Below are 26,767 nucleotides of genomic sequence, written 5' to 3' on the forward strand. Positions count from 1 at the left end.
AGCAACAAGCAGAAGAATTGGAAGACATTTAGGAATTTAGCAACACAATCTGCCTTTGGCATCAGCTGAGGCTTGAACTCACAACCTCTGAGACTAAGAATCAATTTCTATCTCACTGAGCTAATTAGTCAGTGACAATTCATGTGTAGCTTCACAAATTGACTAAGCCAGACGTGCAGGTTTAGCAGCCGTCCATGCATGGAAAAGCAGATTTCAAACCACTGTAAAAAATTCAGTTATCGAAACAAAAATCTGAAAATACACATATTGCATCTAGACAGCATGGAGATGTTGGTAATTTGTTTGTAACAATGATTGATTTGCTCCATAAGTGAAAAACTGATGTTTAAAATTGCCATTTTTACATTGACTCCAATTGTTCACATTAGAGCAAAATTCAAAATGCTGTCAAAAATTCAGTTTTTGAGATAAAATTCTGAAATTTGCCACACATCATCTACCATGACTCTAGAATTTTGTCATTTTTTTCATGAACATTGAAGATTTATTTAGCAAGAATTTGCATGTATATGTTTACAGTACCGTTTACAGTCAAACATTTTGATGCACTGTAGGCTCAATTTTTGATAAATCAAAAATCTGAGAAACATAGTTTTTGTAGGACAGTCTGAAGATGCTCTGTAGCAAGTTTGGTGTCAATTGAGCAAAAATTGTGGGAGGAGATAGGTTTAAGAAGTTTTACAGTTTTTGAAAAAAAAACTGATGAACTTCATAATTTTTAATAGGTTTAAATGTACAAAAGTTTCTTCAGTATTGGGGCTACAGTTTGATGAAAGTTGTGAAGTTGTAGCACGTATGGTTGATTTGTTATGAACTTTAGACGCTTGCTGTAGCGCCACCATCAGGACTATTGGCTTGAGTTTACAGTTGCGGATATCTGGCATGAGACTGGACCTTTGTGCAAAGTTTGGTGAGTTTTCACCCATGGGAAGTATGATTTCCTCGGAAGAAGAAGAAGAAGAAGAATACCTAGGATTACAATAGTACAACCAACCACAATACAACCCTAATAACAGTTGTAAAAAAAAAACCCAATCTACATACGTAAAAATTAATAATAGTACCAACAATAACGAATTATTAACAATACTAACGATGATAATAATAACAACAATAATAATAATGCAGTAAAAAAATACATCGTTTAAGCACACATCTTGGACTAAATGCATTATCCTTACAAATTCATTTTTAATAAATTTGATCAACTTTAATAATAAATTCAATGAGGGGTTCATGACGCACGACGTCGTCAGCTATCAGCAGTTGCGTTCGGGCGCGTGACAGGACAGAAAACCATTCGGTGGAAACAGCTGATAAGTTTACAAGGACACCTGGATCAAACTTCCCCTGCTGGACTACAACATCTGACACCCAGGAATCTGCCTCAGGTCGCTTGAACGCAGCGAGAGGTCGCTGTTTGTCTCCAAATAAGCAAGTTAGAAGATTAGAAAGTCGCCGGTTATTTTGTTTTCGCTTCCACCCTCCAAACCTGACGTTTAACTGTTAACCACGTTTGATCCTGATGATGGTGAGTTTGCTCTCATGAACAGACGATTGTCTGTTACATATTTCAGGAAGCTATTGTTAGGCTGTGCTCTAGGATCAACTCAGGTGACGTGAAGTTTGCAGCCTTATTTTTCTACCTCTGTCCTGGTTAATGTGTCTGTGATTGATGGACTGATGAAGTCTTGTAACCATGGTAATAAGGTCTGAGACATCTTCAGCGCACCTGAACGTCGCAGGCCGCCCCATTTTACACTCTTCACTGCAAGACTTCATTTTAAATAGGCTACTTAAAAAAACATTTGGTTTTCCGCACTTTTTTGTTCTAATGGTGGGACCAGTGAATATTTCCCTGCAAATTTCAGTTAAGTTCGTTTGTTTTGTTTCTTTATTTCTTTTTCTATTTTTGGACCGTTAGGCGCAGAAACAGTAATAATAGATTAATCAGTTCAATTCAATAAGCTTTACTGGCATGACACTTACTATGAGTTACCAAAGAACAATTACAATTTAAGACAGTGAAAATTCAAAAACGGTTAACAGAAATGCATCACAAAATTATAGACATACATTTTAAAGGGATTGAAACTATATTTTACAAGAGAGACCTGGTCAAGGTAGCCGCCAATCAAACATTTAAAATGCAACAAATACAACATATAAGACAAAAACCCACAATAAAACAACAACTATTCAAACACAGTGGCCTCTAAAGGAAAACAAGCACATGTCTAGCTATCACTACATTCTTTATGATGCTCTTAAATTCATCAATGGATGTAAATGTTTGTAATTTTAGATCTTTTTGGAGATAGTTCCATGTCCATGGTGCATATTAGGAAAATGCAGCTTTTCCCCAGATCTATTAAAACCTGGAGTACATTAAAAAGCAACCACTTGGAATAAATAAAGTGAAAGGGTAAATAAAAAGGCAGAGTGTGATCTGTGATGAGATGAACTATATGTTGTTGTGTTGGTTGTCTCTTAGGCTGTGATATGTGCTGACATATGTTGCTGCGTCAATGGCACTGACACTATTTTCTCCAAATAGGGGTTGCATTTTAGTCTGGTCAGAGAGTGAATCAAAATCTTGGAGTTTACATTAAATTTTTGTGAAGACCTTTGTTCTGATGTCTTCATTTGTGCCACGTTGTAGCGGGAAATGTTACTCTGTGGACAGAGCTGACACAGCCTGTCTTCTCAAGGCAGCCTGTGTCCAGACTGTGATCACTGAGTCTGTACATAGTGTCTGTCTCACTTTCTGATCTGTCACAGCGGTCAGATAGTTTGCCATCCTGCACTGTCTGTTTAGAGCCAAAAAGCACTGAAGTTTGTTTCAGGTTTCTGTGGTAGATGTCCAATAGTCGATGTAGTTCTCTTTTTCTTTAGCTATAATTTGGTTGGGCTGGATTGTGTGAGGGTTGTCCTGAGGCCTTGTGCTGTTGGAGGAGGTGAGCCTCAGGACCAAGACCAGAGCCCAGTAATGGTAGGAGTTGGTATCTCTTGTTTTTAGGTGTTTGTAGAATTTGATTGCTCTTTTTGTATCTCAATTAAGAGGGGGAATTGGCTGAGTTCAGCTTGGCATCCATTTTTATGGGTATTTTTGTGGACTCTGAGTATACCCGTGCAAATCTCAGTGTGTAGGACTTCAGGGTGGTGTTTGTCCCATTTTTCAAAGTCTTTATTTTTTTACAAGAGGACCCCACACTTCACAACCATACAGTAAAGTCAGTTTGATTATAGATTGGAATATTTTGAGCCAGATTCTAACAGGTATCCACTTATCAGGTGTATATGTAATGATTTATGTACCTGTTAGACTCCTTTTTTCATTAAGTGTTTCTGTTACTGTCAGCCTTTTTTTAACTTTATTTTTCCTCATCTCCTTGTTTAAAGATGAACTTCAGCACAAATGCCCATTGCGGCAGTCACACTAGCAAAGAAAACATTCCACCTTCAAGCAAAACGGATGCATCGCAGGTCCAGAGAGCCAAGCAGCGGACAGTCCTCGGTGTGTTGTCGGACAATGAGCAGCGTGGTCGATCCTTCAGCCAGGTCAGTGAGAAGGACACTATAGAGGTCACTTTCTGATTCAGTTTTCCCTCGCAGAACATTCATATTTCAACTTAACGTGTCAGTCATGCTGTCTCATTTTTCTCCACAGGGGGGCCATTTTTCCAAACACAGTTCGATCTCCGACAGCTCCCAGCTCACCTTCCTCGGCCATCCCTCCAGTTCCAGCTTCGATGTTTATGTCGAAGAAGCTTGTGAAGTTGTTCTTGCAGCTTCTGGTCAAGAGGTGGTCTCGGACAGCTATTACTTAGATGCAGAAACTGATGCAATGCAAAATGAAGATTTGAGACTCCTGCTGGACCTGAGTACAAGTGAGTTTGGCAAATGCAAAAACATCTACAAAGGCTTTTTTCTTTTTCAGTCTTCATTTTGTTAACCTACTGCTGATCACGCTTGTAGGTTTGTGCCAGGATGTTTCTATGCAGTCTGACACAGACAAATCCCTGATGTCAGAGGAGGTGCTGCGTGTTTCCGAGTATACAGAGGATATTTACCTGCACTTGAGGGAGAGTGAAGTGCGAAATTATCTTAACTTCTTATCACTGTGTATATGAGCAGGATTAAAGCATTGTACTTACGAGACTTTGCCTCTCAGCTCAACGCAAATACCTCATGAGAACTGCTTTCGTTTCTAATGCCAGGTGAGGTCCAGGCCAAAGCCAGGCTACTTAGAGAAACATCCAGAGATCACCAACGGCATGAGGGTTATCCTGGTGGACTGGATGGTGGAAGTCGTCCAGGAATACAAGCTTCGTACTGAAACTCTGCACCTTGCCGTCAACTATTTGGACCGCTTTCTTTCCTCCATAGCGTATTTAAAACGGAGCAAGCTGCAGCTGGCCGGCACAGCTGCATTATTGATCGCGTCGTAAGCACGTGTTTCTGTTTCTAACAAATTTCCTGTCCATTTCAGTTTTTGATTTGTCAGAAATCTTTAAAGGTCCAATGTGAAGCATTTAGTGTTATGTAGCGGTGAGGTTGCAGAGCTGCAACGTCTACTGTGTGCCAAGTGTGTAGGAGAAGTACGGTGGCTGACACAAAAATGCAAATGGCCCTATCTAGAGGCAGTGTTTGGGTTTTCCGTTCTGTGCTACCGAAGAAGAACATGGCGGACTCCGTGGAAGAGCACCCGCTCCATATGTAGATATAAACGATTCATTCTAAGGGAACAAAAACATTTCAAACAAAAAAAAAATTCTGCCAACAGATGCCCCTAAATCCTACACACTGGACCTTTATTGGTGGTTGTATAAATCCACCTGAGTGCAATACAGTGGCATTGACTCAGCGATGGGTGACAGTTGACCTGATGTCGCCTGATGTGTCACTTTGTAGAAAATATGAGGAGATCTTCCCTCCCGAGCTGAACGAGTTTGTGTACACCACAGACAGCACCTACACCAAGGAGCAGCTGGTCCACATGGAGCACGTGTTCCTAAAAGTGCTCTCTTTCAAAGTGGCAGCCCCCACTGTAAACCAGTTCCTTCGCCTTTTCATGTCCATCCACTCTGTCTGTGCCAACACTGAGAACCTTGCCCTGGTGAGGAAAATCAATAAGTCAAATGCCAGCCAGATTATTGATTTGTGCCCACTGCCTGTGAAGTTACAGTTTTTCATGTCCCTTGATCATATTTTGACTCAGTGATGTGTGTTTTTTTCCTGCTTCTAGTATGTGGCAGAGTTAAGCCTGCTGGAAATCGATCCATTCCTGCAGTACACCCCATCTATAGTGGCAGCTGGAGCCTACTGCCTCGCCGCCTACACTGTGAACAAATCTCTCTGGGTACGTTTATTCACATTCTTGGCTCCCTTTTATGAAAAGATCTTAAAAAGAAATTCTCCAAAATGTGACCTTTTAAGCTCTTTTTCCACATTCCAGCCAGATTCCTTACAAGCCTTGACTGGTTACACCACGGCTGAGATTGTCCCCTGTCTGACTGACCTCCACAAGCTATACATCAGTGCAGAGAGTCACCCGCAACAGGCCGTCAGGGATAAGTATAAGAGTTCAAGGTAAGGCGTAGTTTAGTTTTTTAATTAAGTTTAAATATTTATATTTAGGCAACTTTCAAACGGGTTATGTAAATCACAGGCCTTTGGGATCTTTCATGTGTGGTTTGCAGATTATCTGGGTGATTAATGCATCCAGGACACACTTTTTTTTTTTTTTTTTTGGGCATTTTTAGCCTTTAATGGATAGGACAGACAAGTGTGAAGGGGGGAGAGAGAGGGGGAGTGACATGCAGCAAAGGGCCACAGGCTGGAGTTGAACCCGGGCCGCTGCGGCAACAGCCTTGTACATAGGGCGCCTGCTCTACCACTAAGCCACCGACGCCCCAGGACACACTTTTATATCACTAAACTGATGTGTGTTATCTCTCCGTTTACAGGTATTGTCGTGTGTCATTGATCACTGCACCTGCTGTTCTGCCTTTTCCATGAATAACTGCCCCACCCGTCTTCCGATGCTTCTGCCAGAATCTAATTAGACTGTGAACAAAACAAACACACTTGATTCTACTGCCAATCCCACATGTGCTTCGCTCCTCTGGACACCTAATAACTTTGAGATTTTTTAATATAGTTTATGCAAATACAACAAACCATTTTTAATAAAGCCTACATCGTGACTGAAGAAATTTGATACTTGCAGGTGTTCTTGTAAAAAGTTTTTAAAAGTGATGAGTCATCTTTTGGAATATATCTATATTTTGTTCATTATTATGTTGTGTTTAAATCAGGAATTACAGCATTTACCATATCTTTTAAAGGGATTTTAAAATATGTAAAGCATTTTTGTTAACTTTTTTCATGTGTCATGTCTCACTGTAGTGCTACATTTGAATGCTGTGAAATGAATTACTACACTAGGAAATAAGATAAGATAGACTTTATTGTGCCGAAGGAAATTTGTCTTGGAGGTACCTGCCGTTAAAAGATACAAAAAAGTTTATACATATAGATCCTAGATATATACAGTCCATACACAGAGCTGTCGCTGTTCACAATTTCACACACTCAGAACCTACAGGACATGTACAGACTGCCATCAGCCAACAAATTGTATGCTGCCCATTGCACAACACATCTGTTTTACATAGTCATCATAAAAATAACATAGTTATGCTGAAAAAAAATAAAAATAAAATATATATATATATATATATATATATACACATGCACACGCCTTTTATTTTTGCATTATTTATTATATATTAATAAAGATAATAGCCTACATATTATGTATAGAACATTTATTATATATATAATAAATGTTTGTGTTATTATTATGGTTGTTATTGTATTCCCTCTAAATAATTTTTGAAATTTGTTTTATAGTTTTTTATTTTCACAAGAAACCATCTCTGTAAGGTGTAGCCTGTGTGTTTTATTTTGAAAGTGTTGGCCGGAAGCCATTTTATCGCTCCGGGTGGTTTGACGCTCTTGTGTAGTTCCCGGGGGTGCGTCACATCAATTTAGTGAGTGAAGTGAACACATTGATACATGTAGTTATATTGACACCTATGAAAGTACAGAGGAACCGTCGGAAACTAAAATAAGGACTCTTTGAAACAACTTATTTATTATTTTTTCTTCTTCGTCGGGATATTAAAGTTCGGTTGTCCAGGTAAGTCACCTTTAAAGTTTATCATTTGTTATTCAGCGGTCAGGCATGATATCTGAAATGGTAACAGTTTGCTACATTTGATACTGAGATGATGAATAAGTTTGGAAACTCTTATTTGAAGTGTAAATGTGCTGTCTTGAGAAGACTTCTTAAAAGGAAGCTCGCAGGCAAGTCCATGGTCTCGTTGTTCAGGTTAAACCAGATGTGTTCATGAGCTCAGACTGTTAACAACCTGCTCATTGCCGCCAACAATAGCATGACAGAGATTTTTTTCACATTTATTCATGTACAGTGCCTTAATTTGGAAAAAGTACCTATGACGGTGTTGAGAATGTTTTTAAGATGTTTTTTCTTTGCTTTTCACTCATGGTGTAGTCGCATATCTCAGGTACATGCTCTTTCTGTCTCACTGTTATTTACATATAATCCCAACTGTTCACCGGAAGTGCACATTTTGAAAATCATTAAGACTGAAAATATACTCCCAAGAAGTCAATATTTAATATTTGTGTGCATTCTGGTTAAGTTTTATGCACAAATGTGCCTTTTTTCTGCATCAGTTTATGGTGTAGATGACTTCAACTTCTGTCGAAAATAAAAGTCCTCTGCTACTTTAGTGATTTTATTTGAGGAATGCACATGTTGTAAATATTGATGGGCCATGTCCCCTGCATCCCTCCCTATATCTACACCTAAGTTTGTGTTGAAAAAAAAACAAACTGGCTGAGGATAACTGTAAAATACTGTAAACTCAGAAACTGCAGAACATCTTTTGTCTCATTATGAAGATAGCACTTGTGACTTCTTCTCTGCTTCCATCCTTCCTTCCCAGTCCTAGTATCCCATCACCTCCTCGGTATGGCTGAGCCTGCTGAGCTGCTGCTTATCAAGGACCAGTATGAGACGGCTGGTCACTCTCTGAGCCGTGGTTTGGCTGCTGAAGAGGCCGGGCTAAGAGCAGAGGCCCTGGTGTATTACAGGAAAGGTCGACAGCACCTTGCCCAAGGACTGGAAGTGCCCACTGGGGGGGCGAGGCAGCAGGGAGCAGTCTGGGACACAGCCAGGCAGCTTCAGCAAAGAATGAGGGACACTCTGAAGACTGTCAACACCCACCTCTCTGACCTGGAGACCTCTCTGATGACAACACAAACCCAGAGGAGCCGCCTATTGCAGGAGCTTCCTCTTAATCTTTACCCAGACCTGGGACCAAGCAGCCAGCCTCCCCAAAGCTCCCTCCACCATCTGTACCCCACCGTGCCTGCTACCACCACCCAGAACACAACCCCAACACTCCCTCCCAGGCCTCCTTCCCCTGCTGTTCCACACAAGCACACAGTCCCTGCAGAGGCCCCAGGAGCTGTAGCCATGGCCAACCCGAGGGACCAGCCTCCAGCGTATACACCACAGCCAACTCTCGGCCACCGCAGTCTGTCTTACGGTCCTGTCGGAGGCGGCCTCATGTCAGGAGGGCAGACTGGAGCAGCAGCTGGAACAGATGGGAATGAGCTGCTTTTCATCCCCTCTGGGGTGCAGATGTTTTTTGTGGCGCCAAATGGGCAGGTCAGCTCCCTGTCTAATCCAGGCTACCTGCGCATCATCGCATTTGAAAGTCAGCAGAAGGATGCCACTGCTGGACGACCCTCAGCATATCTACATGTGAGTATACACACAGTATGTTATCTGAATGCATGTGGGCATGTCTGCAAAGCATTTTCCTTGGGCGTATGTCTTCCGGGTGAGTGTGTGTGAGCAGCAAATCACGTCACTGACTTCACTGAGTCATTATATTGGTATATAGTGTTTGAGTATGAGTCAAAAAGAAACGTTAAGCTTACAAATAATATATTTTTGTCTGGGTGGTGCCCACTTTGAGTTTGACAGCACATGTACATGATACTGAAACAAGTCAAAACTGTGCTTTAAAAGTTTACTCAGGTGTGGCATTTATTCCTACGTCAGTGCTTTAAAGGGATGATCCTGACCTGTACTTGTGCATACTGAAATTTGTTGTTAATTGGTTAAAGGCTGTCCTATCATTGTATTTATATTTATGTTTAAGCAGTATTACTCTCCACTTTGGCTACTGCATATTCAAAGACATTGCTTAATCCCATCAATAAATATGACTGCTCTGTCCATATATGTGTCCTTGTCATGTGGAGCCGTCTGACAGCCTGCTACATTTGTGTGAGGATCTTTATACTGAGTCAATATAGCACATAAAAAGTGCCAGTAATGTATTCTGGCACCTCTACAAAGCGTGTATTATGCCCTGCTGTGTACTGCAGTGCAACCCATGACTCTGTTTCGTGGGCCGCTCTCCCGTATTCTGGCCCTGCTTTGTTTTCCCAACAAGACAATGGTCCCATTAACAGATGAGTCTGCGCTTCTGTTGTGCTGCTGGTCAGTGTCCTGCGCCCTCACTGGGGTCACTCTGTCAGGCGGCATACCAGTGTCACGATGCAGCAGCAAGTCTGTATCTGTATTGTGTCTGTGTGGATGACTGACACCAGTCCTGATGGGGCTAAAAGCCTGTGATGTGTCTTTGAGAGGGGGAAATGGGTCAAAGGGAATAGGGGACACTGCTTGCTGGGAAATGACGATGCATTTTTGTGCACCTTTGGGGTCACAAGAAACCACCCTACACATGTAAGGTTCAATTGGGAAAAAGCACTGGACATGGGATGATTTTCAGTTCACATTTTATGAGCTGGAGAAACAAATAAGCACTCAAAACAGAAGACTTCTTGTCCTGCTTTTCTGTCCATGGTACAGGGGTGACAACCTTCATCATTTCCCCAAATCCTTATTTCTGTGTGTCTGTGTTTTCAAGGTGTGTGACTGGTTGTACCCGCTGACCCCAGACACTCCGGTGCTTTTGGCCAACTCTGGCATCTTCATGTTCCCTGACATGTTGTCAGAGACGCCAGGGTGCTACGTGGGCATAGTGTTGTCCTCCGAACTGCCTGCTGTCCAACGAGAGACGTTTCAGGACCTCCTCTCGCAGGTCGCTGAACTCCGGGTCCAGGTCAGTCTATTATGTCCATATGGAGCAAATGTAAGGATGGGTGTGCACGCTTTGAAACAATACATAGGAGGGTGTTGAAAGGAAACAGTAGTTACTCATGACTACACCTTTTCGTAGCATCCAGTGTCTCATAGCGTCACTTTATTCTTGACGCCACAGGAGGAACTAAATAGCTGTGGGTAAAACATTCTTTCCCAATTGAGTCATGACTTAGAGGAATGCACGTTACCTGTTTGGGTGTACGCACATTTTAAAAGCCTCTTGCTGTGTCTCCTGTCGTGATAACTCTTAAGCAGTATGACTTAATGGATTCCCTGACAGGGTCCAGAGGGGGCAGGGGTAGAAGTCATTAACCTGAGTGAGAAAATCCCCCTTGGTCCCATGAAAGAGCATGAAGCGCTGACAGTACCAACAGGGGACAAGGACAAACCACCACTTCCTGGATGGAGTGAGAAGATGGCACAAGGAATCTTGACAGGTGAGGTCGTTGGGGCCCTGATAAAGGAAAACAAAATCAAAACAGAATACGGTATTATAAACAGGTGGTACATACAGTGGATATTTACAAAAACTACCACTAGAGGGCACCGTTTACCTATGTAGCAATCTCCCCTGAACAGGACTGAGTGCTGTAAGAAAAACTTTGTCCAGCTACCTCTTCATTTGACTGCAGAAGGTATTTTAACAACACAACAATCACTGATATTTCTAATTTACATTTAACACCCAAAATATGTCTGTCTGTAGGAGCTACACGGTTGAGCGTAGGGTTTGTAAAAGGAGCTGAGGCCACTGGTAGGGCCATTCATAGGGGAGCAGCCAAGATCCGGGACCACATCACACCCGAGGAAACTCCTTCAGAGGTCAGCCCCCGTGTCACCAAAGGTCTGCATGTGGCTAAACAGGCCACCGGGGGTGCTGTGCGAGTCAGCCAGTTCTTGGGTAAGGACTTAAACCAGTAGAGGAAAGACTATGTTGGCCACAACTGTCTTTATCTTGCCATTGGTCGTATGTACTGTAATATAATATAGCTATGTACCAATATGTATTACAGTTAATGGTGTGAGTACAGTGGCAGAAAAAGTCGCAGATAAGATGGCTCCCCATGTAAAGAAACAGGGTGCTAAGCTGGTCCCGGAGTCTATGAAGAAGAACAAAGATGGCAGCCCTTCCAACTGGGATGGAGCCAAGTTTGTGGCAGCCAAAAGTGTAGAAGGTATGCACCAATATAATGGAAATGTTGTCATATCAGTAGCCCTATAAAATGTCAAAATATTGATTCATGTTTTGGCAATTTGGGTATTTCTTTTAGGATGGGAGGTCCAAGTCTTTCTAGAGTACTCAGACATTTTTTATTTACATCCAAACCAGGTTTCTCTACAGTTTGGTCTAGTCTAGAGACCGGAGCAAAGCTGGTTGGCAAAAGTGTTACGGCAGAGACTGTCACAACTGTGACGTACAAGTAAGTTCGGTCATTTCCCATTTCTGCGTCTGTATTTAACTAACTGAAATGTTCTCATTATTCAACTATTGTAAATCTTGTTTCCAGCCTGTTACTAAGTCCCTCTGGTTGCTTTAAACAACAGTAGGATGCTGGATGATCAGAAACCAGCCCTCTTTGTTGCTTTCTTCTTGGTACGTTGGGAAACTGATCTGCTTTCTTTCACACCTGTTTCTTTTCAGATTTAAGGGCTTAGAGAGTCTATTAAAAATGTCTGGCAACATATGACTGCACGGAGGAGTAAAGGCAAAGACTTGTGAACTAACAGCTGATCAACTCTGTGTCATTAACCCAGATCAAGTCAGAAAATAACCCCCAATAAGACAATTTCCAAATCTAACTCAACAGTTAACATACAGAACTGTCTTTTTGTTTCATCAGACTGACTTTCTTTGATTGAATTATTTATTCAGACATACAAAGAATGTTTTTTGGGTTCTTTTTTGACTTGATGTAGTTTAAACTCCTGTTTGTGTGTCTTTCTGGGTCTGCTAACTGCAGCTAAATGTCTGCTTGTGTTGGGTGGTGCTGCTTTTGCTGTTCATACCTTCTGTAGCCTCTTTTTCCCTGGTTTGATACTAATAAAATCTCTACAAAGTGAAACATGACTGCTGTTCTTGACCTTTGTTGTGTTGATGTGAGTGAAAACAATACCAATATCACATTGCTCTAGCACCCTCATTTATTATTATTTTGTAACACCAAACCACTCTTCCCCAACTTCACCATATTATTCGTGGTGAAGGTATGGTAACGACGCAGGCGACGCCACAAACACTGCCCTCAAGTCAGTGATCAATGTTGGTGTGACTGCATACAACATTGACAATCTGGGCCTCAAAGCCATCCTGAAGACTGCGGGGAAGAAGACAGCCAAGGCCATGGTCAAAAGCCCGGAGGGACAGCAGGCGAAGACTGAGGGGAAGGAGGCGCAGAAACGAGAACTTGAAGCAGAGACAGATGGGAAGGAAAAGCAGAAGAAGAAGGAGGAGCAGAAAAAAATAGATCCCCGCAGGACTTAATGCTGTGCTTGAATGATGCATCAGCTCCTCATTTACATTTTATACAACTAAATAAGGCACTCATCTCTGAAGTGGCTATTTAGTTGTGAATGTAAAAACAAGGGGGCAAAATACTGGAATTAGTCTAGGTCAAAGTGCAGTTTTATTTCACATTATTAAACTACTAAGTTATTTATCTGGCTAGGTTAAGATTGGCTGCATTGTTAAGTTTTATATTAATTAATTTGTGGTAGCATTTTAGGTTTTCTTTATGTATTTTTTGGTAGCCTACTTATTTTTTGTGGGTTTTTTTTATATGTAAATAGTATCTAGGCTATTCCTGTAAACAGTAGACATATATTGAATAACTGTATGTATGATCTGTATTAAAGTAATAATAATGTAACACACAGATGTATATAAAAAAATATAAATTGCACATTTTAACCATGGTTACCAGAGATTAATTTTTATATGGGATGTTTATTGAAAGGTGTTCTTATAGAGGGCCAAAACAAACAAGTATCATCTCTCTCTCTCTCTCTCTCTCTCTCTCACACACACACACACACACACACACACACACACATATGCATCGTTTTTCCAATTATAATAAGATCCTCTGCGAGATAAATCAAGTGGCATTCATTGGCCATTAATGTTAACTGGTGAATTAAGAGCTCAGTGTACAGAGGAAGTCAATTTTCAGGCCTAATTAAGCGCGAAATGAGCTTCGTAAAAATGGCTGCTTGCAAAAATAATCTACTCTACGTGACCACTATGTAATTCACGAGTTATTTAATCGAGTTTTGTCACGTTTAAACGAGGAGGAGGTTTTGTTTTGTTTTCAAACCTTCCCGCTGATCTGCGCCATTATGTCCGAGGCTGCTTGAAGGAGCCGGAAACAGCGGTCTCCATGGAAACCAAGAGGCACAAACTTTCCTTCAGTTGATGTGAGTTTTGCAGAAACATGAGTGGAGACAGCGACTACAGCAAATACGATTTGGCACGGCTGCAGGCAGAACTTGAGCAGGAGAGGGAAATGAAGTAAGTCTGACATAAATGTATCACTCAGTGTTATGTAGGAGATGAAATGTTATTTTCCACTGCAAAAAAATATTCGTGTTGGCTCATGATTTTAGAGAAATGCTTGAGGAGTCGGTGTCTGATCTGCGGAGCACCATGTGTGAGCTGCAGGAAAGGTTACAAAGTGTTGATGGGGAAGGTGAGTAACATTTATTTATCTATTTAAAGAATATAGTTATCCTATATGTCTGTCAAGATGCTGCCCAACAATCCACTGGTTTCCATCAGCCCAGTCACACCTCAGTGTTGTCTGTAATGTGTCCTGTCCCAAATGTGACTGTAGCTTAACAGTTTCCTTTTTTAAAATTCTGTGCCAGGAAATGAGTGGAAGACAAGGTATGAGACACAGATTGAGCTGAATGGACAGTTGAACAGACAGATGTCACTCATTCATGAGAGACTGGAGGACCTACGAGGAAACCCCATGGGTAAGTTCAACAGCTATTCAATTCAATTTTATTTATAATCACTATTTTCCTCAGAGGGCTTTACAGCAACCAACGTCCCTCTGTCCTCGGACCCTAAGGATAAGAAAAAACTCCCCCAAAAGAAAACCTTTATAATAGGGGGGAAAAATGGTAGAAACCTCAGGAGGAGCAACAGAGGAGGGATCCCTCTTCCAGGATGGGACAGACGTGCAACATATGTCGTGTGTACAGAACAGATCAGCATATTAAATGTACAGTAATCCATATTACAGAAATTGTGCCAGCTTTTAAATAGGTTCATGCTGGAAGTAGGCTGCATTTGCCATCAGAATCTAAGACTTTAAGTTAAATACCTCAGACTAGGACAGTAGGTTTACTCTCTTCACACCAAGAATAGTATTCTCACAATTAGGGCTGCCCAATGTGCAAAATAAAGAAATTGCAATTCCGATATACGTCACAATTTTAGTGTGAATGGTCTTTTTTCATTTCATTTTCACTTAAAAAAACAAAACACAAAAATGATGATGATCTTATTTTTGTTGGGTTCAGTACCAAACAAGCATGTTCCCTTACATCTGGAATGTGATTTGTAGGCCGGGACATCTCTGTGGCACCACGATGCTTCATTTTTTCCCCAGCAATATCTTTAAACACCCAAGAAGAACTGGGAGGCAACTGTGTTCTCATCCGGAAGAATATCGAAAGCACGCAGATTTTTGTCCCTCAACAAAATGAAGTCTTCCCACACATGTCAGACATTTAATAGCAGTTCAAATAATTCAGGCAGCTGCAGAGGACCACTACATTTACAACTCACCCACCACATTTATCACAATACTTAAATCAACATTCTCCATATATTGTAGGAAAGGACTCCAAATGATTTAAAAGAGTGATTGTTTCCCTTTAATAATGTATGTCATTTTTTCCACAGGTAGAGTTTTCCTTATCCAATTAAGGAACATTGGTTTACCAGTCTTTTTCCAAGAAAGTGAGATAACTCTTTTTGCAAGTCGTGGACAGAGATTTAAGACAGCAGTATCTGTCTTGGATGCAAGATGTTTGCAGGATGTAAACCTAGAATGAAAAACATTGGGTCCAGTGTTGACTGTGTGCCCCATATATTCTCCAGAGCTTTGGGAATAAAAGGTTCCTCTCTCCTGTCCACATCTAACACACAAGTCTGAGATAGAATTTTTCTGGTGTCACATACATCCTCATCAACCACTTATGTTGCAGCAATCTGAGCCGAGTATCAACAGTCTGTGTGTGTGCTTCAGCACATGCTGCTTCCCAGTCCTCTGAAGGGAAATCCTCTTTTAGATCTTTTCTCCAGACATTCAATTTTAATACAGAGGACTCAGAGGATCCTTCAACTAAAAGCTTATATAGTTTGGAGATAACACCCTTTTCAAAACAATCATTTTGCATTTCGGTTTCAAAAATAGATAGCAGGGGCATAGACAAACACTGATCTTTAGAAGATCTAATAAAGTTTTTCACCTGTAAGTAACTCTTCACATGGCATTAAGGTCCCCTTATCTAACACTAACAAATCCCCTTTCTTAGACTCTTCAAGTCAATCTTTACTTTTCACAGTGTATATAAATGTAAAAAAAATGTACTTTTTACAACATTCATACGTAATGAAAATGCTCTCTTGTTTTTCCCAGATCGATTGGCCTCCATCCGAACTTATGATGACATGCCGGTAGTGAGTGCAACATTTTAACTTTTCTTCTTAACTTTATCCTCATCTGTTTTCTTGTTTTGTTGTTATTTAGTAAGTATTTTTCCCCAAGTGCTGATTAACAAATAGAAGACGCAGAGAGCTGGAGATCTGTTTAAGAGAAAGGCACAAACCAGCAGAGAGAGCCCGAGACACAGACTGAGGGGAGCATGCAGGCAGGACAGAGAGGATTGTAACGCCAGCTGCTCTCCATCCTCCCGCTGATGCAGGCTGAATCAACCAGAGTTTAATCACAGCACTGTAATCACGGGATTACAAACCATGGGAGAGCAATACACACTAATTACAATGCTTTAATACACACGACTGCACAACACACACTGAAAGGCTGGACAATGCAGTCTAAATATGTGTGTGTGTCTGTGCGCCTTAAGGCAGAACTAACAGATGCTCATTAGTGTGTCCGACGAGTGACTGTAAGACTGTGCGGTGAAGATCTGTAGGCAAACTGTGAGCGTGACAGTAAGATAGACTGAGTGTGTGAGAGGAATATGGAGTATTTTTAATTAGCGCAGTGAGTAAATTTTTGGATGACAGTGTTCTGTGAAAGCAAGGAGTACAAGAGCATGACACCGTGCTACAAAGAAAGAAGTCTGAACATTTTTCTGATACATTCTGTGGCATCCGTCTTAGTACGGCTCCTGACTACTGTAGCTTTATGTCTGAAACATAATTTATTTCTGTCAGATATCACAACTGATACTTTTAATGACATGCACTTTGAATTAGTGTCCTCTGCTGTGAGGAAATGTCTGTGCTATGAAGATGCTTCACAGTCAGTGATTAGGATGATGAAAATTGACATCATACAGGATGTAAAAACCAGAATTAATGCATTTGCCCACATTCAGTGCACATGTTCACAACCTGTGGTTGTATGTAACGGCTTTAAGTACTCAAGTACAGAACTAAAATATAAATTAAGGTCACTGCATGCTACTTTACACATCTACTCCACTGCATCTCAAAGAGAAATATTGTATTTATTACTCCATTATTTATGTATGACAGCTACAGTTACTTCTCAGATTATAATTTTTAATACCCTTCCTGTCCAGTGAAAACCATGTTTGTTTGGATTTGAGGGTCAGTGTGTAGGATTTAGGGGGATATATTGGCAGAAATGGAATCTAATAAGCATGTTGTCTTCAGTGCATAATCACCTGAAAACAACAATCGCCATGATTTTGTTACGTTAGAATGAGCCATTTATATCAACACAGGGAGCAGGTCTTCATCCAGGATGTCTGCCATGTTGCATTGCCATGTTTCTACATCAGCCCAGAATGGACAAACCAAACACAAGCTCTAGATTCATTTGTGTTTTTGCATCTGCCACCGTCGCAGCCCCTCCACAAAAGGACGAACAGCTTCGGAAAAACATTGATTATCTGCATGAAATGCTTTAAATCACTGGGTCCATTTGCTTTGGAGAGGAAGAGACCTTTGTGGATGATTTTGCTCCCAGTTAAAATCTCCTGAACGTCTGGATCTTAAATTATCAGAGAAAAAAGGTGAGCACACATTAGCAGTTGCTGGGCTAGCAGCCTGTCTACAACGAGCCAAACGGCATTGCAGAAACACTGATTTGTAACATGAAGCTGCTTTATTCAGTGTTTTTGCCGGTTTAAATCAGCGGGTTCATTTGTTAGGGAGAGGAAGAGACCTCTGCTGATAATTCAGCTCCAGGTAAAAACCTCCTGAACAATGAACACTGAAGGAATCCTAACTGGGAGTTCACGCTTGGCACATGGGAGAAGTTTCAGCTAATTGCAATCTGTATTCCTCACTGCTAGATGCCAATAAATCCTATACTCTGCTCCTTTAAGTGTTCCATTATATGTTGAGAAAATTCTCCTACTTCTTAAGCTAAATAATCTCTTTAACAACCCACTTCGATCAACTGGAAAATGTATCGTCATACAGTAAAGCTGGAAATGTTTTTCTGACACCATGAAAACTTGACTGTTTAGGGCACATGGTTCTCACAGGACAGCAACGATACAAACATATGATAATGTTATTCAAATAAACACAAGAAGTTTGTGCTCTAGAGAAAGGATCAGCACTCAGTGAATAACCTCCTACTGTAAGCCCTATGATAAGCTATTATGGCAAGGCTTAACTATACAGACCAGTGAGCAGTAATAACTAACATGTCTTTGGGGTCATCGGGTGGGAACCTCCTTTCACCAGTGTTTCGTCTAGTTGGTCCCACGACACCTCCAGGAGGCTAGACAGTGATCTCTGGTGTCCCAGAGACACTCCCCTAATGCCAGGCCTCACTGCTCCCCACACCAACCCAATAACCTCCTTTACCTTACATTACACATGGCTTTCTCAGCCCAAACAGCACTGCCATCTTCAACAAACCCAGGCTCCGTACATGTGAGCTCCAGGTAGCGACAGTGCCGATACTACCTTTCCTAGCACATTCACCATACTCTAGTTCATACATACGTTACATAGCATAACTACAATATAAGCTAAAACTAAAGGAGATAAATAAACTCACAGGATCAGCAAACACACTCACCTTGCAGCATGGTCTCAAACAAAAGGGATTCAAATAGGCCACTCCCACACTTAAATAACCTTCCTCTTCCTGGATTTCCTCCTGAGAGGACTGATTGGTGGATCTCTCCACCCAATCTCAAGGAGTTATGTACCCTGCTTAGTAGTTCCCCCTGCTGGCCCCCAACTGACATTATTCCTCCTCATCCAAATCCACTGACTAGCTCTGGCTGCTTCATCTGACATTTCCTTCACTGTCTTCCTCAAACTCTGTCCCCGCACGCTTTTTTCTTTCATAGGCTTCTTCCACTGAGTCTTCCCAAGGAACTGTCAGCTCAATGAAATAAACTATCCGTTGACTCACTGACCACAACACTATGTCAGGCCTCTGCTTGGTACAAACTATTTCCTGGGGAACAACAAGCTTTCCCCCTAAATCTACTTGCATTTCCCAATCACAAGCACCTTCTAGGCGGCCACACCCTTGCCTCCTTACTGACCTATCCCTTCTGTATTTCTCCCCCTCACGGACAAACTGAATTGCTAAACTCCTATCCTTAACACCTTCTGAATTCACCCTTCGATGCCTGCAGCTAAACTTTTCAACACCTGGTTATGTCGCCATGTATATCGGCCTTGTGACAAGCTAACTTTACAGCCTGACAAAATATGCTTTAAGCTTGCGGTACCTGAACACAATGGGCATGATGGGTCCTCATTTACCCACAGTTTTAGGTTCTGGGGGGTTGGTAACACATCGTATGTAGCCCCTACCAGGAATCTAATACGATTCTCCTCCATACTCCACAGGTCCTTCCAACTAAGCTTCCTCTTTTCTCCTCCATACTCCACAGGTCCTTCCAACTAAGCTTCCTCTTCTCTACACTTTCCCAATTCAACCACTTTCCCTGCTTAGCCTGGGCCACTACCTTTGCACTCCTTAATATCTCCTCCTGTCTACGTATCTGTTCCACAACCAGCTTTCTTTTATCTTTGAGACCTGCTTTATTCCATACCAGTTTGCCTGAGCAGAGCCCCAGGCCTCCCCGGCCAAACTGAACATTACCTACAATCTCTGCATGCCTAAGAGCTGCCTCTGCCTCCTGAACTGCCGATCTTGGGTTCCACTTCCTCCCCTTGGTTGGATTTGGAACCACACTCCTAACTACCACGTCCTTACTCCCAGATAACAAGAGCTCTGTCCTGACCTTGGTACATTTAAATTCCTCTGTTAAACTAGATACTGGCAGCTGAAGTATCCCTTTCCCATACAATGCAACACCACTTAGGCACCTAGGAGTGCCCAACCACTTCCTGATATAGGAGCTAACCGACCTTCCAATTCTCTCCACAACGGATATTGCAATTTCATAAATTGACAGTGGCCACATTAACCTAGGATATAGCCCAAATTGCAGACACCACAACTTCAGCTTTCCTGGAAGTTCTGATTTATCTATTCTATCCAATCCTTCAGCCACATCTTTTCTAAATTTCCCCACCTGTTCCTCATCATTCAACTCTACATTGTACCACCTACCTAAGCTCTTTACTGACTTTTCCCTAATTGCTGGGATTTCCTCATCATCTATGACAAACTTTCTATCGCTTAACTTCCCTCTATGTGTCGAGATGCTTCTAGATTTACTAGGCCTGATCTTCATGCTGGCCCACTTGAGCTTCTTATTTACCTTCTCTAGTAGCCTCTTTGTACATGGCATTGTTGTCACCAGTGTCATGTCATCCATGTAAGCCCTAACTGGTGGAAGATGCAACCTGTTCTGCCGTCTCTCCCCACCTACCACCCAGTTAGAAGCCCTGATGATTACTTCCATCGCCATAGTAAATGCTAATGGAGAAATTGTACACCCTGCCATGATGCCTATTTCTAGCCTCTGCCCACCTGCCGTACTTAGACACAACCTAATATCCTGAAAATATGCTTTCACTATATAGAATATTATGCACTGCTGTATATTAAATAACCCAATGGTGTATGTAAAGGAGGGAAAATTAGCTCAGCTGTAAATATCCACAGCAGTAAAATTCAACATACACATTAAAGGTCCAGTGTGTAGGATTTAGTGGCATCTAGTGGTGAGGTTACAGAACTGAAACTTCTCCTATGTGCCAAACATGTAGTAGAGCTACTGTGTCCGATGTGAAATAATCTAAGGTGACAACAAAAATAAAACAAAGATTCTTATTTTCAGGTGATTATCATCTAATGAAAGCATAATTATAAATATGCCGATAGATGCCCCTAATTCCTACACACTTGACATTTAATACACCAGTAATATTAATGCAGAAACCCATGTATTGTATATGAAATCAAACACAGAGAGGGACTATTTTACTGCACAATGCAAACTTTTACTTTTGATACTTTTAAATTTTGCAGACATTACTTGCAAACATTTACCTACTGTAAGTGAGGTTTTGAATGCAGCACTTTTACTTGTAGCGAAGTATTTTCACAGTGTGGTATTGCTACTTTTACGTAAGAAATCTAAATACTTCATCTACCACTGACTGCAACATTTAACTATTACTACTATATTCATCATTTGGCTGATTCACAGACACCGGCCTGGTGTGATGCATGTATAATGCTGCGTCTTTGAACACACTGCTTACGGTGGTGTTCATTCAAGCTGACTACAGCTGCTTATTTTGGCGGCACATGAACTAGAAATCTCAAAACCCGGATATATTCCAAGGCTCATTGCTCTGCTCTGTGCTAGAAATCTCATGTAGCCGTACCATATCTAAGCTCTAATGTGCTTATTTAGTTATTGAATAATGCATGAACATAATCCATTTTCCTGCTCATGTTTTCTGCATGAATTATTCTGTTATTGTTTGATCCTAGTAGATAGCACCGTGTAATTCTGGTACAAATTGATTTGTAATTAGACATCAGCAGTTTAACACCTTTTCGAAGCCTCTTTGTTATGAATGTCGTTAATTAATGGAAACACTTTGCCGCAGGAAACACTGAGACAGCGTCTGAAACTCCTGACTGAGGAGAAGTCCGACCTCCAGAGTCAGCTGATGGACTGTCATAACAGAATCGAACAGGAGGGAAAGGTGTGGACTTCAGCTGTGCCACAGCGCAGTTAGAGGGATTTATGTTCAGTATTGTTAAAGGATAACTTTGGTATTTTTCAACCTGGGCCCTATTTCCCCATGTGTATGTGTGCGTATGATTCATAGGTACAACTCGTTTTAAAATTGGTTCAGTATTGAGGGAGGCGGATGCAGCCAGCAGCCGCGAAACGAGCTAAAACGGTAACGGGGGCAAATGCGTCCCGTATAAGTCTGCACATTAAAAGTGCTTTTTTTTCACCACTGATCGGTTCAGATCGCCAGTGCTATCTCTATAAATAGCATACTAAGCGTTTCCCTTAGGGCTGGGCTGTGTAACGTCATCTCGCGAGAGCTTTGCTTGTTGCCGGAAGAAAACCAGAAAAAAAAGAAAAGAAAGTCCAGAGGTAAGGGAAACGCTTAGTATGCTATTTACAGAGATAGCACTGGCGATCTGAACCGGTCAGTGGCGAAAAAAAGCACTTTTAATCCGCAAAATTATATGGGACGCATTTGCCCCCGTTACCGTTTTACTATGAATCATACGCACACATACACATGGGGAAATAGGGCCCAGGTTGAAAAATACCGAAGTTATCCTTTAAGGGGCACAATGTCTGCTGATCCAGTTTTATTATTTCTCAGACAAGCAGCTTTAAATCTTTCCAGGTAATAAATATTTCAGAAACAAATTACCGTCATTAGCAGAGGATTGAAAAAGATTTGTCTGATATTTTTGTTTTCCATTCTTTCTTTTTAACCACCATCGATGCAAAATTGAACCCCAACCTTTGTCCCCGTGCTGCTACAACTGGGCTGATATGCTCTTAGTTTGGCGACTTGGTTCTTTGTTTATTGTTCTGCTCAATAAACAGCGAGATATTAGTTGAATAAAGGTTTAACACGCAGCTTGTGCAGCCAGTAATCCATGCTCTAATCTGCTGCTCATTAACACTGAAGACCTCCTGAAATACACTCTGATACAGACAGGCAGCAAACACATAACAAGCTCTGCACCCATGAGCAGACAGATGATTACTGACAGTTAGAACAAGTCCAAGAATGAAAAAATGTGACAATGTGGCCCTCTGTTTCTCTCAATCATCAGGCATTTCATAAAACCAATGACGAGAGGCGAGCGTACCTTTCAGAAATTGCTAAGGTAAGCATTCTCTTTCATCCATATCAAAAGTATGCTCATAACTAATCAAGCAAGTAGCTCTCAAACCAAACCTATTGACTACTAATTAAATACATGCCACAACAGCCATCATGGTTAAATGCTACAAAAGGAGAATACTGTGTCGAGAGCAAACTCCAGCTTTTCTCTTTCAGGCCTAGTTATGATTTCTCATTCATCCTCCAGTGCAGCTGTCTCTTGTTACATAATAGTTTAGTCTCTGTTCAACTGCAAAAGTAAGTCAAGGACTTTGTGCCTTATGCTGCAACAAAACTGGTTCCTGCAGGGCTGAAACCAATGCAGCTGCACAGAAACTACATCTCTCTCTCAACATTTTAGCAACGAATCACTACATTTAAAGGGACAGCGTGTGACTGGCTCATGCCTGGCGTGAACACAAATGCACACAGACATGTGCATACAGCTAAACATAATGTATACGTGTGTGCAGTGCACTAACTGTCATGTGTTTGCCACTGCTGCAGCTATCCTCCACATTTGAAGCCCAAAGAAGACAGTACTTCACCCAGCCAGAGAGGGCGCCAGAGAGCAAACAGAGGAGGTCAGTGACACACAACACATACATGTAGGTGATGGACACAGTCAGACTAACTGTGGACAATATGAATGCTACAATATGTTGTATTTTAGTCAAAGTAGAGGCCCAATTTTCAAATGCAGTCCACAGGCAGATCACAATTAAAGACAAGCACAAACTTACATCACTTATACAATATAAACAGGAAACTAAAATGACCAAATTAAAAACAGCATCGGCACATATAACGCAAACATCACCTAAAAAGTCAGTAAGTACAGAGCAGAGTAATTGCCTTTAAACATTTTTTAAATTCGGCTTTTAAAAATCTAGTTGATGATACTGACTGTCTGAATGCAGAACAACAAAAGGGAACAGTGGTTATGGAAGATATTATAGGATGCCCTCGGAGTGAACAGGCACTACAGAGGAGAAACCAACATATTCAACACATTAGGCACAGTACACACTAAAATCAGTTTATAGACCTGCTTGACTCTTTAACTGTGTTTAAAACATCACACACTGTGAGTAAATATCATCTTTGATTAAATAAACCCTTTGCTAAGTCCCGTACCCGGACGTAGACTGGCCAATCATAACGTAGCATCAGGCCAGCTCAGACCAGGGTCCGACAACAACACCATCAGGCCAGCTCAGACCAGGGTCCGACAACAACACAGCTGTGCTCCATTGACTCTAATGCAATCCCTTCAGATTTCCTTCATTTTCAGGCTGGTTTTGTGGATTTGGAGCTAAATGTTGTGCCTGGGGCACATCGTGTATTAATGATACTCGTTACCTGGAGAGGTTGGAAAAAGATATACGTTTCTTCCCTGTTCCAAAACCAAAATCAAACCCTGAAAAGTGTAGGGTTAGCTAGCTAGCTACTGAAGATATAGCCTACTGAATGTATACACATGCTGCTTGTGCTTTTTAATGATTATAACAGTGAAAAAAAGACCGACCCTGCTGTACAGGAACCAGTGAAGGGAAACCAGTGAAGGGAAGCAGGGAAACTTTGCTGATATTCAACCAGCTGTGTGTCATCACACTGTGCACAGATTAACGTTGTTTGACCTCCCCCGGAGATCCCTGTCCGTCAGGCGGCAGAGGTCCGGGTGCTGGCAGCAGCACGGGGGCAAAGCCAAACACTGTTCATCTGCACACACTGTGATGCCACACAGCTGGTTCAATATCAGCAAAGTTTCCCTTTATATTCATTGTCTTGTGTGGCGATCAGCAGTGATGTGGTGGTTCACTTTTACACTGTGATCTGTAGCCTATAGTTGGGCTTTAGCTTCTAACTATCTTTGTCTTTTTAACCTGTTGTTGCTGCTGAGTCAGTTTGACATCCTGGATATATCCTTCAAACACAGACTGTAGACCCCTCTGTCTGCTTCTCTCTGGAATCACTGTTTCATTTTTCCAAAAATATGATATTTCTTCAGGGAGTGCAGTTAGTTACAGAGTGGGCTCCATGCTTACTCTGACAGCTTGTCGGACCATCACAAAGGGGCGGGGCTTAGCAAAAGGTCAATTGTAGTAAAGTAATAATGCTGTACAAGTTAACTCAGAATTAATAAATGAATAAATTCTGAGATGTATCTTCTTCTACTATTATTGTCGCAAGAATTGATTGAGAAATCCAATGTTGGTCTGAACCTCTTTAATAGAAAATATTGTGTATCTGTGACATGTTTCTGCCTAACTAATTTTATTTTCTGATTGCGTAGAGGGAGGCAGACCAGCAGGAAGGCAGAGGCTGATTCCAAGAAAGGAAAAGAAAGAGAAGAAGATGGAGGAGGAGGAGTGCATGTGAAAGGAGTTGGTGGTGGTGGTGGGGGAGCAACAGCAGAGAGAAGAGAAGAAAAGAAATCCCAAAGGGGAAGCAGGTTACCTACCCTAAAGTACTACCTGAAACACAATCCCTAACCCAGACCTATCGTTATAGCCCTTTAAAAAAAGAGGTTAAATGTCCTCTGGGTATAATTGTGGTAAAAACTGCCATATACTTTTCTTTTCAATGCCAGAATGTACTTTGTTCACATTTCTGAAAGGCAGATTGTGAGGACACAATGCAGTTCCTGTGTAAGTTATCTATGTGCCACAGTCATACAGTGTTACTCATACAGTGATACCCATTTCATAGTATAAAATATTACATTTATAATCAAGTCTGGCATTATTATTTCCTCACAAATTTCTTTGTTTCAACAAAAAGACTAGCTGTGAGAAGTAGTGTTTCAGAGGGAGGAATGTTACAGGCTCTGAGTGCAGTGAGGTCGTCTCCTAATGTGCCAGAAGCCTGCTGAGTCTGACATTTCTAGTGTCACTGCAATTTTTTTTTTTTTTTTTTCAAAAACACCTCCTACGACTCATATTACGTAAGCAACACCACATTCGCCACTCTCTCCGAATGTAGTTCATTCGCAGAGCACGCAGTCACCCCCGTCCCACCCACTGACCGCCTTTACAAATGTAGGTGTAAGAAAACTGGAGCCATATGAGATGCAGTAGTGATGAGAAAATTGCTAGAAGCTGTTTTCACTTGTGTTTGTCGAGGAGTGTGGAGGATGGGTTCAGTTCTTGTCAGCGGGACACTGAATTGGAAAACATTTCATACCAAATACATGCTCTCACAGTCAAAACCAGCATGAATTCATAATTGTGTTTTTTCCCTTGTTCACTGATTAGTTTGTCAGTGCAATGACGTCCTATTAATTAGCTCATAGACTGTGACCAAAAATCAGGTTTTGAGACAAAGAGGTGACAGGAAAAGAACAATTCATAAAGGTGAATTATGTATCACCTCCCCTGTGACTGTATGTCCAAGGCTGGCTTGTGCTGACAAGGAAACTGGACAAAGATCAATAAGCATCAGACCAGATGAACTGTCCTTAAGCACAACACCAACCCAATCCTCACAATACATGTTGGCATTGTTACATTTGTAAGTCATTGTGTAGCTGCTACGTCAAATCTTAACATTTCTTTACATTTCAGCAACCCTGTGGTTAACGTGTGGTTATATTTAAGCACAAAATCACTTGATTATGGTTTTAAAAATCATGTTTTGGCCTAAAACATCCACGTTCTGTGGCTGATCACCCGTGGACGCGCAGCAATGACTCACTAAAAACACCCACCTTCAGTGGCACACATGTTGCTGGAAATGAAGCGACAGCTCACTAAAAAAACAATCACTGCTGTTGGTTATTGGTTTCACAAAGTGGTCTGCAGCTTAGCAGTTGTTTCACTTAGGTGTCACACCATCCACCACCCCCTCCACTATAAAAAGGTCAGCTTTACGGTAAAGCTTCAATTAATAGCCTGGGCTATTAGTTGCTTAAATCACTAAAATCACCAGGCCTATATTTGGGACAGCCATCTATACGGGACAGGCCTTTAATTCCTTTC

The 26,767-nt window shown here is 41.4% G+C and overlaps 3 protein-coding genes across 5 annotated transcripts in view; all 3 read left to right on the forward strand.

Moving 5' to 3' along the window:
- ccna1 (cyclin A1) overlaps positions 1-6,299 on the forward strand; it is a 29,454-nt gene extending 23,155 nt beyond the window's left edge. The window contains exons 6-13 of the mRNA XM_050041309.1: positions 3,424-3,582; positions 3,692-3,911; positions 4,000-4,115; positions 4,242-4,468; positions 4,936-5,140; positions 5,270-5,383; positions 5,480-5,613; positions 5,991-6,299. Coding sequence (XP_049897266.1) covers positions 3,424-3,582; positions 3,692-3,911; positions 4,000-4,115; positions 4,242-4,468; positions 4,936-5,140; positions 5,270-5,383; positions 5,480-5,613; positions 5,991-6,042 — 1,227 coding nt within the window. The 3' untranslated portion in view covers positions 6,043-6,299. The remainder of the gene's footprint in view (positions 1-3,423; positions 3,583-3,691; positions 3,912-3,999; positions 4,116-4,241; positions 4,469-4,935; positions 5,141-5,269; positions 5,384-5,479; positions 5,614-5,990) is intronic.
- A 762-nt stretch (positions 6,300-7,061) lies between these two features.
- LOC126387761 (spartin-like) lies at positions 7,062-13,190 on the forward strand. Of its 2 annotated transcripts, none has more exons than XM_050040408.1 (8): positions 7,062-7,228; positions 8,061-8,884; positions 10,062-10,256; positions 10,578-10,734; positions 11,004-11,198; positions 11,311-11,472; positions 11,628-11,718; positions 12,503-13,190. In XM_050040408.1, exons 2-8 carry the CDS (start codon positions 8,087-8,089, stop codon positions 12,777-12,779), a joined length of 1,875 nt encoding a protein of 624 aa, XP_049896365.1. In that variant the 5' UTR covers positions 7,062-7,228; positions 8,061-8,086; the 3' UTR covers positions 12,780-13,190. The 2 variants fall into 2 exon arrangements, with proteins under 2 accessions (XP_049896365.1, XP_049896367.1); XM_050040410.1 differs by lacking the exon at positions 12,503-13,190 and adding an exon at positions 11,940-12,479.
- A 505-nt stretch (positions 13,191-13,695) lies between these two features.
- Positions 13,696-26,248, forward strand: ccdc169 (coiled-coil domain containing 169). Of its 2 annotated transcripts, XM_050040708.1 has the most exons (8): positions 13,696-13,805; positions 13,901-13,983; positions 14,162-14,272; positions 15,949-15,989; positions 21,534-21,632; positions 22,738-22,791; positions 23,295-23,371; positions 25,084-26,248. In XM_050040708.1, exons 1-8 carry the CDS (start codon positions 13,729-13,731, stop codon positions 25,280-25,282), a joined length of 741 nt encoding a protein of 246 aa, XP_049896665.1. In that variant the 5' UTR covers positions 13,696-13,728; the 3' UTR covers positions 25,283-26,248. The 2 variants fall into 2 exon arrangements, with proteins under 2 accessions (XP_049896665.1, XP_049896666.1); XM_050040709.1 differs by lacking the exon at positions 21,534-21,632.
- The last annotated feature ends 519 nt before the right edge of the window (positions 26,249-26,767 follow it).

The sequence above is a fragment of the Epinephelus moara genome, chromosome 3, assembly GCF_006386435.1.
Source record: "Epinephelus moara isolate mb chromosome 3, YSFRI_EMoa_1.0, whole genome shotgun sequence".
Classification (NCBI taxonomy): domain Eukaryota; kingdom Metazoa; phylum Chordata; class Actinopteri; order Perciformes; family Serranidae; genus Epinephelus; species Epinephelus moara.

What these genes read in the sequence shown, in the direction of transcription:
- LOC126387761 (XM_050040408.1), top strand. Translation starts at nt 8,087, where the DNA reads ATGGCTGAGCCTGCTGAGCTGCTGCTTATCAAGGACCAGTATGAGACG. An exon ending in GACCCTCAGCATATCTACAT is followed by an intron (nt 8,885 to 10,061) that starts GTGAGTATACAC and finishes TGTGTTTTCAAG; the next exon opens with GTGTGTGACTGGTTGTACCC. An exon ending in GGCACAAGGAATCTTGACAG is followed by an intron (nt 10,735 to 11,003) that starts GTGAGGTCGTTG and finishes GTCTGTCTGTAG; the next exon opens with GAGCTACACGGTTGAGCGTA.
- ccdc169 (XM_050040708.1), top strand. Translation starts at nt 13,729, where the DNA reads ATGAGTGGAGACAGCGACTACAGCAAATACGATTTGGCACGGCTGCAG. An exon ending in ACAAAGTGTTGATGGGGAAG is followed by an intron (nt 13,984 to 14,161) that starts GTGAGTAACATT and finishes ATTCTGTGCCAG; the next exon opens with GAAATGAGTGGAAGACAAGG. An exon ending in CCAGAGAGCAAACAGAGGAG is followed by an intron (nt 23,372 to 25,083) that starts GTCAGTGACACA and finishes CTGATTGCGTAG; the next exon opens with AGGGAGGCAGACCAGCAGGA.